Source organism: Eulemur rufifrons, chromosome 9 (assembly GCF_041146395.1).
Source record: "Eulemur rufifrons isolate Redbay chromosome 9, OSU_ERuf_1, whole genome shotgun sequence".
NCBI lineage: Eukaryota > Metazoa > Chordata > Mammalia > Primates > Lemuridae > Eulemur > Eulemur rufifrons.
The window spans coordinates 15,606,398-15,624,449 of record NC_090991.1 but is presented as its reverse complement, the minus strand read 5'-3'; the positions used below and the strand labels follow the sequence as shown (position 1 = coordinate 15,624,449).

The 18,052-nt window shown below is 50.8% G+C and overlaps 1 protein-coding gene across 1 annotated transcript in view; it reads left to right on the top strand.

Annotated features, from left to right (window-relative positions):
• Positions 1-18,052, top strand: part of RPH3AL (rabphilin 3A like (without C2 domains)) — a 138,685-nt gene that overhangs the window by 30,692 nt on the left and 89,941 nt on the right. The window contains 1 exon segment of the mRNA XM_069483503.1: positions 17,230-17,341. Coding sequence (XP_069339604.1) covers positions 17,265-17,341 — 77 coding nt within the window. The 5' untranslated portion in view covers positions 17,230-17,264.

Here is an 18,052-nt window from a genome sequence, read left to right as displayed (position 1 = left end):
TTCGCCTCTCTGACCTTCAGTTTGCTGACTTGAAAAATGGGAATGTTAAAATCTGCCTCATAGGGTTGCTCTGAAAAATAAAGAAGATTATTCTGTAAAGTACTTGGCACCAAGCCTGGCACATAGTGAGCACTCAGTAAGTGGTGGTTCTTCTAACTGATCCCACTAGCACATACACCTTTCACTTTCCCTGCGTGACATTTCGTGTTTCTCTTATGTCCTAGTCTTTGAGACCCAGAGCCCACCAGAATCCCATTTATCCTTAGAGCACAGATTCGGGGCATGTGTGTGCCGGTGGGGGGTGCCCACTCTCAGCCTGGGGCCCTGCTCCTGGCCTCCTCTCACTTCCCCCAGCCTCGGTCCACCTGCCCCTCCTTGGGCACCCCTTCCACCTGCTGCATCTCCTGGGCTGCTGTTTCTGTTCCTCCAAGCCTGGCTTCACGAGTAGACACCCCAGCTACTCCCTCTTCCGGCTTCTCTGAGCATGAGCCCCCAGGCAGTTTTGTTTGAGGGAGTTCCTGCTGATGGCTGTGAGGAGTAAGAGAGGCAGGAGAGTGACCAGTTGGGTGGAATCCTCGCAGCGGGGCTCTTGACTTGCCAGCTGCTGACACCTTTGGAGGCAGGCGTTGGGGTGGTTTTTTGATGTGGCCTCATCAACAGCTTTTCTGCTTCTCTTATAATAGAAAGGCCATGTGGCCTTTCCCCTCCTGCTGGTCCTCTTTCCAGCACATACACCTGCTCATCAGGCCTCTGCCCTGACCGGAAATGAGCCCCTCTGGGCATATCCTACAGTACAGATGGGGAAGGCCTTCCAGTGATGGTGATGATGATGATGGTGATGATGGTGGTGGCGACAATGATGATGACAATGGTGGTGATGGTGATGATGATGATGGAAATGATGATGATGGTAGCCCTGCACTGAGAGTGTGCACTATTATAGGTCCTGTGCTGGCTGTGTTACCTGCACCATCTATATCAGGGTTTCTCAACCTCAGTGCTTTAATGCTTAGGCTCTTTAACACTTATAACTCTGTCATGGGGGCTGTGGGATGTTTAGCAGCATCCCTGGTCCCTGGTCTCTATCCACTGGATAGATAATAGTCGGTAACACCCCTCCCCTGTTGTCTGCAGATACTGCCACATGTCCCTTGGGGACCAAAATCACCCTAATGCAGAACCACTGATTGAATTTATTCTTCCCAACAGCCCAGGAGGCATCTACTCATCTCACTGAGGAGGCAGTTAAGGCTTAGAGAAATGAAGGCGCCCAAGGTCACCAAGCTAATAAATCAAAGAGCCAGAATGCAAACCCCAGATATCTGACCCAAGCCCAGATTTGCAGCCACCGTTCTTTATTACCCGGTGGAGGAAGAGAATTCTTCTTGCCAGCAGCCCCTTGGCAAGGCCACCTGGAGTGTGTGACTGGGTTGGGTCCTGCTTGGTCAACCCAAGCATCCACTGACAAGTTCATTTGGAGCTAATAAAAACAGAGGCTGCTGCCCATTTTCTGACTTGGTTTGAACTCGGAGAGCTGAATGTATTTATGTGGGCACTGTCTCCATAGGCTCCAGACCTGTGCCACAGAAGGGAAGCCCCATGGCTTCTCCTTCCTTCAGGCAGCCCTGTCACCTGGTGTGTCACCTGTAGACACCGGTGAAGAGCAGGAACTAGCATGGCTGTGGTTTTCTGCAAATGGGACCTCCTAGTTCATCGTCTGTGTTCTCCTACTGAGGCTGTGAATCTGGTGGTATGAGTTGAATGCCTAAAATACCTATTTGTAATCTTACTTTTACAATCATTTGTTATGAAAAATTAAACACATACAGAAAAGTTGGACAAATTTTACAGTGGCTGGGCACAGTGGTTCATGCCTATAATCCTAGCACTTTGGGAGGCTGAGGTGGGAGGATTGCTTAAGACCAGGAAATTGAGACCAGCCTGGGCAACATAACAAGACCCCATCTCTACAAAAAATAAATTAGCTGAGTGTGGTGACACATGCCTGTAGTCCCAGCTACTTGGGAGGCTCAGGTGGGAGGATGGCTTGAGCCCAGGAGTTCAAGGCTGCAGTGACACGATGGCACCACTGCCCTCCAGCCTGGGTGACGGAGTGAGACGCTGTCTCTTAAAAAAAAATTTTTTTTCATGAACACCTACGTGCCCACCATTTAGATTCTATCATTAACTTTTTACTACACTTCCTTTATCACCCATGGTGTTTCCCATTTCTGGAACCCAGGTCACCATCATCTCTGGCTGGTGAGCACACTATAAATTCTCTATGAGAAGAATAACTTAATAACACATATGTAGCCATGAGATTAAGATGGTCTTCATTAACAAGATTGATGAGGGAGATAAAGGGTCACAGGTGACCCCAACACTATCACAAACCATTGCCACAAAGAGAAACCCTAAACCCTTTAGCCGTTACCCTCCCTCCACCCCAGTAAGCCCTAGGCAACCACTACTCTACTTTCTGTCTCTGTGAATTTGTGTATTCTGGACATTTCATATAAATGGAATCATGATGTGGTCTTTTGTGACTGGCTTCTTTTAGTGTAATGTTTTCAAGGTTCATTTGTGTCGTAGCACGAATCAGTACTTTATTCCTTTTTATGGCCAAATATTCCATTGTGTGGATATACGTGTTTTGTTTATCCATTTTTCAGTTGATGGACATTTGGGCTGTTTCTACCTTTTGGCTGTTGTCAATAATGCTGCTATGAACATTTGTGTACAAATTTTTGTTTGAATACTTGTTTTCAACTCTGTTGGGTATATGCCTAGGAATGGAATTGTTGAGTCATGTGATAATTCCGTATTTAACTTTTTAAGGAACTTGCAACTGTTTTCCACAGTGGCTGCACCATTTCACATTCCCACCAAGAATGCATGAGGATTCCAGTTTCTCCACATCCTCGAGAACACTTGTCTCCCACATTTTTCATTATAGCCATCCTAGCAGATGTGAAGTGACATCTCATTGTGGTTTTGATTTGCATTTTACTGATAGCCAATGATGTTGAGTATCTTTTCATGTGATTTTTGGGCATGTATGTATCTTCTCTGGAGAAATGTCTATTCAAATCCTTTGCCCATTTTTAATTGAATTGTCATTTTGTTGAGTTGTAAGAGTTATTTATATATTCTGGTTAGTAGACCCTTTTCAGATATATAGTTTGCAATATTTTCTCCCATTCTTATGGGTTGTCTTCACCCTCTTAATAGTGTCCTTTTTTCTTTTTCTTTTTTTTTTTTTTTGAGACAGGGTCTTGCTCTGTTGCCTGGGCTAGGGTTCAGTGGCCTCATCACAGCTCACTGCAACCTCAAACTCCTGGGCTCAAGTGATCCTCTTGCCTCAGCCTCCCCTGTGTCTGGGACTATAGATACCCACCATGATGCTTCGCTATCTTTTATGTTTTTAGTAGAGACGGGGTCTCACTCTTGCTCAGGCTGGTCTTGAACTCCTGAGCTCAAGCGATCCTCCCACCTTGGCCTCTCAGAATGCTAGGATTACGGGCGTGAGCCACCGCGCCTTGCCTTGATGGTGTCCTTTGAAGCACAAAGTTTTTAATTACGATGAAGTCCAATTTATCTCTTTTTTCTTTTGTTGCTTATGCTTTTGGTGTTATAGAACAAATCACTACCAAATCTGAAGTCATGAAGCTTTACCCCTATATTTGTTTAAGAGAGTCATAATTTTAGCTCTTGTATTTAGGTGTTTGATCTATTTGAGTTACATTTTGCAAATGGTGTGGTATAAGGGTCCAACTTCATTCTTGTGCATGGGACAATCCAGTTGTCTTGGCACCATATGTTGAAAGACTGTTCTTTCCCCATTGAAAGGTCTTGGCACCGTTGTAGAAAGTCAGTTGACCATTGGGGTATGGGTTTATTTCTGGACTCTCAATTCTATTCCAGTGCCACAAGTTTTGAGTACCCTCTGGGCATGGGGTGTGTCCCGCTCTCAGGGAGCATTTGGTCCAGTAGGAGAGATCGGATACATTCACCACAAACTGAAGTTCTGGGAAGGTGTCAACATGATGTGTTTATGAAGAAGAGGGGGCACTTGCTCCAGGCTGGGACACTGTGTGTGGAGCAGGGGAGGCAAGGGCTTGGGCAGGAGGACGATGCCAGCTGTTTGTTTGTCTGGAGACAAATTTGGCAAGGCAGGGTGGAGACTGTGGAGGGCCACGAGCTCCCAGGAGAGGACACTGGGCTTCATTCCAACGTGTCTGGGCAGGGTGGGCTGGGTCTGAGTGGGAGAGCCTGGAGACAGGGGGACCATGTAGGAGCGTGGAGTGACTGAGGTCTCCTGGGCAGGCAGTGGGAGTGGTGGGGAACAGGGTGGTCTTTGAAAATGACCTGGGCCTGCTTAGGCACCAGCCCCTTTGTGCCTCTCTGCTCTGTGGGCCTCTGCTGGGACAACAGCAGCACTGGAGGCAGGTGGCCGAGACCCCTGCCGCCGGCCCCACAGGCCTTGCAGCTCTAATCCCAGCTGCTGCCTGCTCTGGGAAGCAGTCCCACCCAGCTCCTCTGCTCCTCCTTCCGGGCTGCTCCAGGCCAGGTAACCCCCAGCCTTCTCAGAACTCCTATTTGGCCAATTCCTGCACGATCAGTTTCTGGGAACTCCTGGCATGCTCCGAGTGCTGGGTGCATGGTAGGTGCTCAAGAGCACCCCCTGGCTATTGCTTTCTAGGTACCACACCTAGAACCGGGGTGCCCTGGGAGGCAGAGAGGATGATGGGAAGCACCTGGGCTTAGCCTAGCTCAGCTTGGCCAAACTGGGCACCAGGTGTCAGCTGTGGGGCCTTGAGTGAGTGGCTGCGCCTCTCGAGTTCTGGTTTCTTCTCTGGAAGGAGCGGTGGTCAAGTCATCCCCTTGGGCTTGTGACAAAGTCGTTGATCAGCCTGTGGCAGGCACCCTGCAGGTAGGCAGCTCCTGTAAAGCTGGCTGCTGTCCTTTCCTGATTTGGTAGCTCAGGGACAGTCTGAGCAGGTGCAGGGCCGTTTTTAAATTGGGGGGTCAGGCTGAGCAGGTGCAGAGCAGTTTTTAAATTGGGGGAACCCATCTTAAAATCCTTGAAAACGACTGGCTGAGTGCCAGTGGTTCTGTTGGGCTCTTTCCCCGGCCCATCTGCTCTGTACCGAGCCATGTCCATGTCTGAGCCACCCTCCCTGACTCTCGGGTGCCCCTCACTGCTGCCTGAGTCCTCGGCAGTCCGCCCTGTGGCTGTGATGGGCATCCCCACTTATCTGGGGTCCGAGCCTCTGCCAGGGGAGCGGGGAGCATGCAGAGAAGTGGACAGCTGGCTCCCAGGCAGTGCAGTGCTTAGCCTTGGAGTCAGAACCGAGAAACGTCTGTTTGTGTTTCCATGAACGAGAGGGGACAGCTGGCCCGCAGATAGCAGGCGAGGTCAGCTGGGGGTTGCCTTGGCTGCTGGCTTTAAGCAAACTCTGGCCCTGGTGAGGTGGGCAGAAGAAGGATGGAGAAGTGGCTGGCAGGGCCTGAGAAAAGCCATCTGAGAGCGGTGTCTGGGCTGGGCTGGGCTGTGCAGAGGCCACTGGGGAAGGCAGCAGTGCGGGACTTTGCTCCCTGGGACCTGGGGGACCGCCCCATCAGCTAAGCCTGAGGATTGGGACTTTACCAAGCAGCTGAGGAGAGGTGGGCCTGTTTTCTTTCCAGAAGATTCTCTGCTTCATGGAGCGGTTTCTCTTGGGCGTCTTTAGCAAGGAGCTCTCAGGTGTGAGCTAAAATCAGATTTCCTTTGCAAAAATTCTGCTTGCTTGGGACTTTACAGACCCTCATAAATCACGTAAGTGGAAGCAGGCTTGTATTTCTGTATTAAAACAAACATTAACACCACTTGCTGCCCGCCCCAAGCCGGTGCCTGGCAGGCCCTGGGAGGGCTTGGGCATTTTCTGAGCATAGAATTCCCCGGGGGCCAGAGGCACCTGCTTCCCCTGAAGATGTGATATCATTCTGGTAACCTTGGAGCTAAGTTCTAGTTCCATTTCCTGTTACTTTTGCGTGTGTGCGCCATGGACCCCCTTTTTTGACAGTTCAATGAAGTCCATGGAACTCTTCTCAAAATAATGGTTTTAAATGCAAACATGATTCAAAGGAAACCAATCATATTGACTTCTCGTTATCAGAATATTAAAAAAGCCAGCTTGTGATATGGTAATCTATGTGCTGCTTTATTGAAGCATTAAATAAACAGCCTTGCCGTAGGTCTAATAATAACTTAGGATTTCAAAATAGTAATGAGCATGAATAATGTTTTGAGATATCTGCAACTCTGTCCTGTGATGTGAGAATATCTGAGATTCTATTGAAAACCCGGGCACAGATGCTGCTAATATGACTGGTGTGTTGCCTACATTCATAATTAAATAGAAAATTTCAGTTGCAGGTTAACAGAAATATAGAATTTTTTTTTGCATCCAAATTCATGGATACCCTGTTAAGAATCCCCGAGACAAGCAATGACCGAAAGAAGATTGTTTTCCCCAATCCTCTTTTTGTATCAACCATGACATCTCCGTCTCCCAGAATGTAAACCCCTCTCCTGGTCCTTAGTCCCCCAGGAACTCTAGGGGGGACATTTTAGACCAGCTTAAACATCTGTGCACACAGAACAAAGGGCCCTCCATGTCTGGTGCCCCTACCCCCAAGGTAGGGCTCTGGGTCCTATTACCCTGTGTGCTGAGGATCGAATTGTGTCCCCCATAAGGATATGGTGAAGTCCTAAGTCCCAGTACCTCAGAGTGTGACTTTATTCTGAAATAGGGTCATTGCAGATGTGATCAGTTTAAGATGAGGTCATACTGGAGTAGGGTGGGCTCTTAATCCAACGCAAGGAGCGTCCTTATAAGAAAAGACAGAGGGAAGACAGTCACATGAAGACAAGAGGCACAGGGAGATGGCCGTGAGAGACACAGACAAGAGCGCCTGTGAAGATGAAGCCGATGGTTGGAGTCGTGCGGCTGTGAGCAGGCGATGCCAGGGACTGTGGCAGACGCCAGAGGCTAAGAGAAAGGCACCTGGAGCAGGTTCTTCCTGGATCCTTCAGAGAGAGCGAGGCTCTGCTGACGCCTTGATTTTGGACTTCCAGTCTCTAGAACTGTTTTAAGCCGGTCAGTTTGTAGCAGTTTGTTGCAGAGATAACACGGCAAGGTCCGATGGGGAGAGGAGCGCAGCTGTGGGTCGGAAGCCACCGCGGGAGGCCTCCCTCCTGCCTGTGCACTCCCAGATTGACTCCCGCCTGAGCAGTCTGGCTTCCCTGTCGTCCCACCTTTCACTTTGTGATTGCCTTGGTTTGGGCGTTCTGCCTACCCTGCTTCGGGCCTTTCAGACATGACAAAAGCAAGCCGTACCTCTGGGGACACGTAGGCAGAGCTTGTGGCTGTTAAAATCCGAGGGCTGGCACTTGACATGAGAGGGGGAGAAGTAGGATAGTTCGAATCTCATTTCGGTTGGAGGCTCTGCGTTAGCATTTCAGCCCAGGCATGAGAATGCGGGTTCAGTTCGATGGAGAGGCGGCAGGCAGGGCATTTCTTCCAGGGCTGGAATGGGTGTTTTAGGCCAGTCAAGGTTCCCACGGATTTACTTAACTGGTTTAAAAAAAAAAAAGACCCACAACATTGAGACCTCCTATGTGTGCACCGTGCAAGGCCTTGGTGGGTGGTGGGTGGTACAGGGGAAAACAACCCCTGGTGGGTCCTCGAGTATCGGGGCTGCGCTGCTGGGCACTCGCCCGGTGTGTTGATGAATGGGGGCTGGGAAATAAGACTCAGCTGTTGCTTGTCCTGAGGACAGTGATAAACGCTTAGCTCTGTGACCAGGCAGAGTTGTGCCACAGAACGAGTCACCATCCGGGATTGCTGCTCCTCGAAGGGCACAGACAAAAAGACTGGAGGGTCTCAGGGAGCCCCATCTACGGGGAGGAATCTGAGCGGGAGCCGTGAGAACAGGCTTATTAAAGAAATACTTCCTCTGTAATCCCAAATCTTCTCTACCACATTAACGCTGCATTTATCATGTTGGTACATGATCGTCACATTATGCCACCATGTGCTATCGTTTGGTTCCATCTGGCTGTATACCTTTTTCCAGGTCATTTGTCATTCTTGACATGGACCGTGACATCAGCTGTGCCTGAATGTGCCATGGTTGACCATTCCTTGAGAACTGGAGTCCTTGCTAGATTGCCCACGGTTTTAGTGGGAATAAGCCACTTTGCAGCGTGGGCCGGAGGCAGGACAGGCGAGGCCTGTTCAGTGGACAGGCGTGTGTGGCGGGACGGAAGGGGCGGGTTAAGGAGGCAGGGACCGCACTGTCCGGCCTTACATTCCAGGCCGAGGAGGCCGGGCGCTGTTCCGTGCGCTGTGGGTTAGTGTTAGTTCCCTGGAGGTGCACTGGACGCCCCCCTGTCTGGGCGCCATGCTAGCGCAGGGACAGGGAGATGCACCCCCAGAGCTGCAGTCTCCCTGGGGCTTACAGAGGCAAACCCTAGGATGCAGGTGAGTGCAATGCTGGGGGCGGGGGGCTAGAGAACTCCCAGAGGAGGTGGTGCAGGGCCTCTGTGGGGAGACAGCCTGACAAAAGGCTTTCTAGGTGAGAGGGTCTGGGAGACAAGGCTGAGCGGCCAGGACACATCCGTATCCCAGTGGCTGGAGGGTGAGTTTTGCAGAAAGATGGGGTGGTAGGCAAGACTGGAAGGTTAGTTGGTGCCAGGCCATGGACGGCCTTGAAGGCAGCTTGGGTTTTTTTCTTTGGCAGCGGGGAGCCATCGAAGGTTTTTGAGCAGGGGAATGATATGACCTGACCTAGGCTGTAAGGACAACCTTTTTGACTGTGGAGTGAGGGTGAGTCCCAGGAGGTCCAAAGGCCAATTAGGAAGCTGCTGCCACAGTCTGGGCAAGAGAGGAGGACAATTGGAGTGGGGAGGGAGAGGGGAGAGTCAGCCCAGGCGCACGTCTGGCAGGATGCCTGACGGAGGGGGAGATTTCAGGATGTTTGTCAGGCGCTTGTTTCCCAGGGGCTCCTGTCTCATCTCCCGAATGCACTCGTTCGCCCTGCCTTGCGCATAATCAGCCCAGATGCTTCTGAGTGTGTTCCTTGGGTTTCCGACAGGCCTTTGAGCTCCCTCTCTGAATCTTTCATCCTCCCAGCGCAGCTTGGCAGGTGGAGGAAATGTTGCTGTCTGGGCTCACCTTATCTCGCTGCTGCCATCATGTTTCCCGTATCATAGTAACAGAGCAGATGTCAGGGCCTGTTGCTAAGGGTTCCCTGGGATATTAATGCCTGGGTGTAGAACCGAGAGCTCTCACACGGTGCCTCTGAGGCCTCGGGAAGCACCGGCGTGGTGGCAAGTATTCTTTTATATTTGTCCCGGCTTCTTCTCCCTCCTTCAAAGCCCACCTCCTCCCCTGTCAGCTCACTGTCTTGGAGTGGCACAGTCAGCCGTAGCGAATATGCAGCCACTGTCCCCTCCCACGCCCGGGCAGACATGACTAATGGGTTGCGGCTTTCCTTCCTACAGAGGCTGGATGCGGCTCTCTGGGCACCAGCTTGGATTCGGCACTTGGGACGGAGCCGGCACCTGCCGAGGCCCCAGGCCCTCCCCAGCCCCTCCTCGGGGCACGTGGGTGGGCAGGGAGGGGGTTTTGCTTGCCTCTGGCATCTTCTGTTTTTCTTCCTCATCTGGGCTTTTGGCCTTGCCACCACAAGTGGAATATCGACCTCTGAGCAGTTTTGGAAAGGGGTTTGGCTGGATATTGAGGTCAGGGCTGGGATGTCATTTGTATCCCTTATCTATTGCCGCATAACAATCACACCCAAATTCTGTGCTTTACAACCGCAGTTTGTGACTGCTCCTAAATCTGTGGGCTGGCCGGGCCACTCTGCCATTCTGCCTCTCTTGGCTGGGCCACGCATTTCATTCGAAGCATCGTGGTTCAGTGGAGGATCCTTGTGAGTGATCTCTGGGTGGCTGTTAGGAACCAGGGTCCTGTGCCTGCTGGTGACCTGTGCTCAGCTTTGCACGTGGGTGTCCCTCCTACACACTGCGGCTCCTTCAGCCCTTCCATTCACCTGCCTCTTGCCCCCTGCTCTCCCTGTATCATTTCTTCTGTTCTCGCCAGAGAGGTGGTCTGTCCTGGGCACCCGAACCCTTGGGTCTGGGCTTCCTTTGTCATAGTCACTTGGGAGAGGCTGTGGTCTTGGGAGTGTGTTTTTCTGGGAGTCCTTCATGGGGTCACAACTGTGACTTCATCAAGGCAGACCATGGCCAAGCAAATCAACTGGTCTCGGGAGCTTGAGTCTGCTACCTGTTCTCAGCGTGGTCGGACCCTTGGGCTCCAGAGTGGCTTCATTTGTGCCACACCTGGTGAGCCTGTAGGCTCAGTTTATCAGTGAAAGTGTCCTTGAAATATTAATAACATCAAGGAGGTGGAAATGCCGGAGTCTAGAGGGGGGAGAGAGAACAGCTGTAGGGAGAAGGGGCGGGTGGCCAGGGGCTGCCTTGCTGGGGTAGTTGCCTTTGTCCCTGTCCCAGCCCAGTAGACGGGGCAGAGACCCTGTGGGTGTGTGTCGCGCTCCTGCAAGGGCAGGTGGTTTTGCTCTCCAGATCTCTCTTTCCAAGTCTGGTACATGTTAGAGGTAGCTGCAGGAGGCTAATGTCTTTCACACTGTGTTAAAGCTGTTGTAAGTTTTGGAAGGTTGGGGGTCCAGCTGCAGTTTTCCTGGCGTGGTAACTATGTGTGCTGCTCTCTGGCGTTTGCTGGAACGTGCTCCCCTTGCATGCGCACTGTGCCCCTGCCCTGGGGTGCAGGCCCTCCTCCCTTTGTCCCTGTGTAGAGAAGAACATTCAGCTGGAGAGGTTCACGTGACCTGCCCGGCCACTCTATCGCTCAGGGCTCTAAAGGTACATTTCCTTTACCACCTCCTGAGTCCACAAAGCCTGTTAAGGAGGGAGAAACCTTCTTTTAAGCTGATGCGAATGTTTGCAAAGAGAAGGGGCTTTGTTTTTGTTTTCTCTCTTAGAGGCCTGAATGTGTTATTGAAACCAACTAATTGGAGATACAGCTATAGATAGGTTCTTCTCTCTTTGACGTCTGTGTTTGAAAATACCAAATCCACTTAGGCCAACGGGACACAGCTGCCTCTAGCAGAATTTTTGTGGTGGACAGTTTTATTCTTTGTTTTTTGTGTGTGTGTTGAAAATTATTATTTTTTTGGTGGACAATTTTGGATGCACTCTGTAGAGAGTGGGCATGAGGCCTGCCACTGACAGCTTTGAGTGGCTGTGAATGTTACCACTGAAAAGTTATCTCAAAAACACATTTTAAAAATGCACTCCCTTTCCCTCTTTGGAATTTACCCTAAGGGAGTGATCAGGGATGGTCACAAAGATTTATCTCCTAGGATATACATTTTAGTGTTGAATATAACAGAGCAAAATTGGAAGCAATCTATGTGCCCCCAAGCGGGAAAATGGTAGAATATATTATATCCAGAATACTAAGTTATAGTTAAAACTCATATATTTGAAGACCTTTAATAATATGGGAAAGTACATGATATGGAAACAGCACAGCGTATGTAGTAGTAAGAATCCAATTTTATTTAAAATCTGTACATAAATACCTAGGAAAAATCAGAAGGTACTGCATTGGGATGTTCAGACGTGTCGTGGGGGGTGGCCGAGTGAGTTTAGGGTGATTTTTCTTTATAATATGATATATTACAGTGCGCAGGAAGTGACCAGATGAGGTTGCATAATGACTATTGCTCAGTAGAGACGACTCTGCTATGACAGTGGCATTTGCCTGCAATGACTAACACCCGGGGTGATGACGAGCTCTTGACATTAGGGAGAGAACTGGATCCCCCTGTTAGAATGTGTTTGTTTTTATAGCTCTGTCTCAGAAAGTTCCCTGGGGCTTGTGAACCTCCATCCCCTAGGAATTTTCTCAGGAAATCATCACCAGGCAGCTCCTGTTCCCTGTCCCCCCTTGGGTCCTGTGCGGCAGGGTTTTACAAAGAGCCCACCAGTGTCTGCCTGCCAGGCCAGCCAGGGTGCAACCTCCGCCCGGCTTGTCTCACCCTGGGGGTCGAGGCCGCACCGGGAGGCATCGGCTTTCCTGCAGAGGCCCCGTGGGGGCACCGGCCCTCAGCAGGGAGTCGGCTCAGCTGTCAGATGGAGCTGCCCTGCTGACTACCCCGTGGGGAATCTCGGGAACAAACTGCCTGTGAGTCAACAAATCGCAGAGCGTGGTTAGAGCCCCACTCTGCTCTGAGCCGTATCTGGTTTGTTTTCTGAATTCTCCCTTGTCTGGGAAGGGCCATCTCTGATGACATGTGGTTAAATTAAATAGATATTCACTGAGCACCTGTTTTGCAGCTGGCCACCAGGGAGGGCGAGAGGAGGAGGATTCAGGCCCCCCGTCTCCCCCAGGGAGCCCAGGGTCCGGTGGGGAAGAAGAAATGGAAACGTGTCAGTAGAAACAAAGACGTCTGGGCTGGTTCCCAGGTAGAACGCCCACCTCCCCACCACGGGTCTTCCTTCCGCAGCAGCCTTGAGCTGTGTTCACTGAACGTGCACAGGCACACGTGTGCACACACAGCCCTCTCCGCTAGCCTCTCACCTGTCCCAGCTGGGAGGACCTCACACACACCTGGTCCTGGGGGTCACTTCTCCCCAGTTGCCCTAGGAGGTGGCCAGAGCCCACGCAGCCCTCTGTCCGCAGAACCTCCTGCCCCTGCGCCCCTCCAGGCCAGTTCCATCCTCCCCTCCTGAATCTGGACGTTGTCTTCTCTGCTTTTTCACTCACCTTCTGTAAGCCCCTGTTTTTTCCCTCATCGGTTAATTTTTGCCCAGAACAAATCACCATTTGTTTATACAAGGGTGCAGTCCGAATTTAGTGCACTTGGCACTGCTCCTTGGAAGTTTTAAGGACCCAGGTTCTTAAGAGGGTGTGGGCCAACTCCCTGCCCCTCCTAGCCCAGGTGTGTGTGGGGTGGTGTTGAGCACACAGTTTGGCAGAGGGGCCCACTGGCAAAGAGGGTGCAGGGACAGGGGTCGCTGGTGAGGCCCTCGTCAGCACTGAGTCAGGGAGCTGGCCGCCAGCTCAGACTGAAGGAGTTTGGAGAGTTGCCCTTCTTCTCCCACCGTCTGTCCTGAGGTTGCTCCGTGAGGGTGAAGGACGGCCATACCTTCTTAGGTGCCAGCCGCCGTCGGGGGCAGGGGGGACAGCAGTCCTTGAGCTGGGACCTGAACTCCTGAGTCTTCATTTCTAACCTTCACTCAGAGCCATCCCATGGATGTGGTCAGCCACAGACTTGGCCAGCATAGGTAGCTGTGTGATCTCTTCTTAGTCTCTTAATTTCTCTCTTTCTCATCTGTCCAGCAGAAAGAGTAATCATTAGATTTAGGAAGAACAGAAGAGCCTATGTGTAGATGCAGATTGATGAGTTGTTTTGGCTAAAGTTAAAAAAAAACAAAAAAAAGGAATAGACCCCAGATAGGTCAGAGGACAGATAAATGTCAGTTTGGGGGTTCCTTACCAGTGATCCCCAAAGTCTGTCCCCAGTAGGAAGTAACCCAAAGGTGACAAAGGGGCTCATTCCCTAGAGATTGACATGGGGGTGATTTGTTGAGGGCTGCAAGGAACATTAATCACTGTTGCCATGTCCTGGATGTCCCCCCGCAACCTGTCCCCACCATCGGGAAGGTGAAAGTTTGAGCATCAGAGCACAAGGCTCCCTCTTTCTCCCTGCCTCCCTCCCCCCTCCCCAGCCCAGCAGAGGATGGGGTCTTCCTATGGAGGAGTTCCCACCCTGAGGCTCCCTGGTTTGCCCCTCCCCTTGGGGTCACCCCTGGAGCATCCTTGCCTCTGTGGGGTGCCTGGCAGGGCAGAGGGGCCACCTCGCTGTGCCCAGCCGCAGCAGGATGGCGGGAAGGCTCAGGGCTTGCAGTCCTGGGAGCAGTGGCCCGGCCCGTGGCGCCCCCTGCAGGCTGTGGGGGGAGCGGCGCCTGTGAGGCCAAACCCTTGGGCTCCTGGCCGCACAGTTTACCCAGGACCTGGCCTCCCGGTTAGTAAGATCCCCATCACTGCCATTTCTTGAAGCTCCCAGAATATTAAAAAAAGAAAAGAAAAAGAAACGGCTACTGAGCTGTGGTAAGCTTTAAATGTTTACTCTGAACAGAGTAACGCTTTTCACACCCACATGGAGCGGTGTGACTGTGCTATTCACAAGATAAGGGAACCTAAAAAAAAAACAAAAAACAAAGCAAAACAAACCATGAATGCACAAAAAGCTGGAAATGGGTGAGGGTTTAAAGTTACTTGATGAGGCCGGGCGCCTCGGCTCACGCCTGTAATCCTAGCACTCTGGGAGGCCGAGGCAGGTGGATCATTTGAGCTCAGGAGTTCAAGACCAGCCTGAGCAAGCGTGAGACCCCCGTCTCTACTAAAAATAGAAAGAAAATTAGCTGGACAACTAAAAAATATATAGAAAAAACTAGCCGGGCATGGTGGCTCATGCCTGTAGTCCCAGCTACTTGGGAGGCTGAGGCAGGAGGATCGCTTGAGCCCAGGAGTCTGAGGTTGCTGTGAGCTAGGTTGACGCCATGGCACTCTAGCCCAGGCAACAGAGCGAGATTCTGTCTCAAAAAAAATAAATAAATAAATAATAAAGTTACTCGATGAGCATGTCATTTTTAACCCTGTCTTTGTTTTCCTGGGTTGTACATTGGCCTCATTTGGGAGACGGTCAAGAGTCTAAGTCAGAAGGGCCTTTGGGGACTTGGGATACCCCAGGCCTCCCCAACCCTGGCCTGGCCGTGGGGTCTCCACACCTGGCTCTTTGGCTCTGGGGTTGCCCAGGTCTCCTTCCCGAGGCAGCCCACAGTCGAGTGTCAGGTCCAACCTGGAAGAGCAGGTACCCGAATGTGCCGGTGGGATGGAGACCAGTGTGGTTAAGGTCGTGGGCTTGGTCCCCGGGTGGGTCAGTTGGCTGCTGCCTCCACGCTGCCCCCTGCTGGCCGTCGTGGAAATGGGTGACATTGGTCTAGAAAAGCAGTTCTCAAAGCATGGTCCTGGGATCTCTGGGGCTCCCCAACACCTTTCAGGGGGATTCACAAAGTCAAATCTATTTGCACAATAATAATAATAAAACTCTTAGTCTCATTCCTCACAGATAAACAGAGAATGTTTAAGTTCATTGATATGGTTTCCGATGCCACATCGGAGTTAATCTTTAAGAAACTACTATCTGAGTTTGGGTGCAGTATAAAAGAAAAACATTCACAATTACCTAGAAAGGCTATTAAAATACCCCCTTTCCCAACTATCATACATATCTGTGATGTCCTTCATGGACTTTAACAAAACAACAAAAAGATTGAATGCAAAATTGGATATATACATCCAGCTGTCTTTTGTTAAGCCAAACATTAAATAAATTTGTAAAAATGTAAAACAATGTCATTCATCCCACTAATTATTTTTATCTTTAACATATGGCTTTTTCCTAAACTATGTAAATTATATTAGCATCTAATTGGTTTATTTTTTCTCCTTTTCTAGTCAAGTGAAGCAGTGGTGGGTTTATTATTTTTAATGAATTTTTTAAATTTCTCAGTTTTAATTTCTAATATGGCAAATAATAGATATAGCTGGTATATTTTTGGGTCCTCAAGAATTTTTTATATCATCTTAATGTGTTGTAATTCACATACCATAAAATTCACACTTTTAAAGGGGTTTTAGTATATCTAAAAAATTTTGCAGCCATCGCCACCATCTAATTCCAGAACATTTTTATCACCCCAAAAAGAAACCCTGAACCCATGAGCAGCCACTGTCCAACCTCCTAGCAACCACTAGTCTACTTTCTATCTCTATAGATTTGCTCCTTGTGGACATTTCGTATAAATGGAGTCACACACTATGTGGTCCTTTGTGTCTGGCTCCTTTCACTTAGCAGTGTCTTCCAGGTTCCCCCATGTCATGGCGCAGGTATCAGTACTTCATTTCTTTTTGTGGCCAAATCATATCCCATTGTAAGGATATAGCGCATTTTATCCATTCGTCAGTTGATGGGTATGTTGGTTGTTTCTACTTTTTGGGTGTACAAATAATGCTGCTAAGAACATTTGTGTACAGGTTTTTGTGAGGACGTATGTTTTCAGTACTCTTGGGTCTATACCTAAGAGTGGAGTTTCTAGATCATATGGTAAGTATATGTTTAACATTTTGAGGAAGTGTCAAACGGATTTCCAACCTCAATGTTTTATTTTGAGTGTAAAGGGGTCCTGAGTCTGCAAACCACTGGTCTAGATGGGGTTAGACCTTGGGAATATAGCCTCTCATCCTTGCTCTGGGACAGAGATACCCTCAAACTCCTTTCTCTCTCCTTACCTTCCTTTTTATCCGCGCCCCCTCCCACCCCAACACACGCACACACTCCAGAATGCATGAGCAGCAACCTCATTAATAGATGATCAAAGAGTTGGTCCTATTAGTAGCAAGGAGAAGGCCAGCTAAGCTAGACCGTGCACAAGTTAAGTCATCCGGTGGTTCTAGAGCAGGAATCCTCCCTGTACGATTCCTGGGGGGTGCCATTCTCATTGCAGTCCCTGTGGACAGTGCCCCTTGGTGTTGTGCCAGGTGCAGTGCTGGCTGCAGCTGCCACTCCCTGCCCTGTGGGAGCAGAACCCTGTGCCTGGGGCCACTGTTCAGATCTCCCGGGCTTGGGAGTAGTGTAGGGCTTGCCCAGGCTGCCTGGCCCTCTGCCCCTGGCCCGGGCCCTCTTGCTTGGAGATGTGCTCAGTACAGCTGTGCTGGGAAGGTGGGGATCAAATGCCCCCCGGGGCTGGCCGGCTGAGTGGAACGTTACCGAGGGCGTGCCTCTTCTCTTCTTTCTGATTCTAAGCTTTTGATGTCCGGCCAGTCACATTCACTCCTGTGTAGCCACAGGATGCACCCAGTCACCCCTCCCAGAATTATGAGCCTCTTGAGGAGCAGCTTTGAGGGGCAGTGTTTTGCTGGAGGAGGGATTCTAACAGTGCGATTCCAGGCATCAGTGGGGACGGCGAATGGAGAGAGGTTGAAAGTATCAAGTATCTGATGCCCGAGTTCGGAGGAGCCCTGTCTGCCATCTGCACCCCACCCAGTGACTCACCCCCTTTCTTTTTCCTCCTTCTCATCTCAGATGTGACTTCCGCCCTTGGCCGGGTGCTCCAAGCCATGGCTGACACCATCTTCGGCAGCGGGAATGATCGGTGGGTTTGCCCCAATGATCGGCAGCTGGCCCTGCGAGCCAAGTGAGTACCCGCCAGGCCTTCCCTCCCATCACCCTCCCTGCTTCCCTCCTTTCTTTGGCAAGATTCATTCCCAGGGACCCAGAGAAGGGATGTTTAGAGACAAGTGCCTGTCAAATGCACACCGCACCCCAGGCCCTGAACTAGACACTCGACAGCCATTCACTCATTTAACCACCAGGCAAAATTTACCCCCATTTTCCAGATGCGGAAAATGAGGCTGGGCTCCTTGCTCGTGTGAGTGGCAGGGCTGGGACCCACACCTGGGTCTGCCTGGCTCCCAGACCTGTGTTCTTTTTATCCCAGCAGGCTGCAGGGACCCAGACCATCCCATTGGCTTTCTTTCCTGTCACTGAGCCTTAAGTCCAAGAGCCCCTTAAGAAAGGTGGCCCTTGGTCTTGGGACGTCCACTTCATAGCCAAGTGCTGGGCTCTGCCAGACAGGACAGAGCAAAGGTTTGTTGCATGAGTGAAGAGCTACCCCTTGTGCTGAAGCACGCTGCCAGCCCCGAGCAGTCCTGGGGTCTCTTCCGTGTGCTCCTTAGAGTCTCTAGTTCCCTGGTTCCAGTCCGTTCCCTTGGGGGTCCGAGTTCTCCTGTTGTCCCTCAGCTCTGGGTAAGTCAGGTCATCTTCCCCCACTGTCCACTGTGGCTGGAGACGGGGCCTCTCAGATGCCACTCCTGCCCTCCAGCCCCTCCCCCCACTCCGAGGGGCT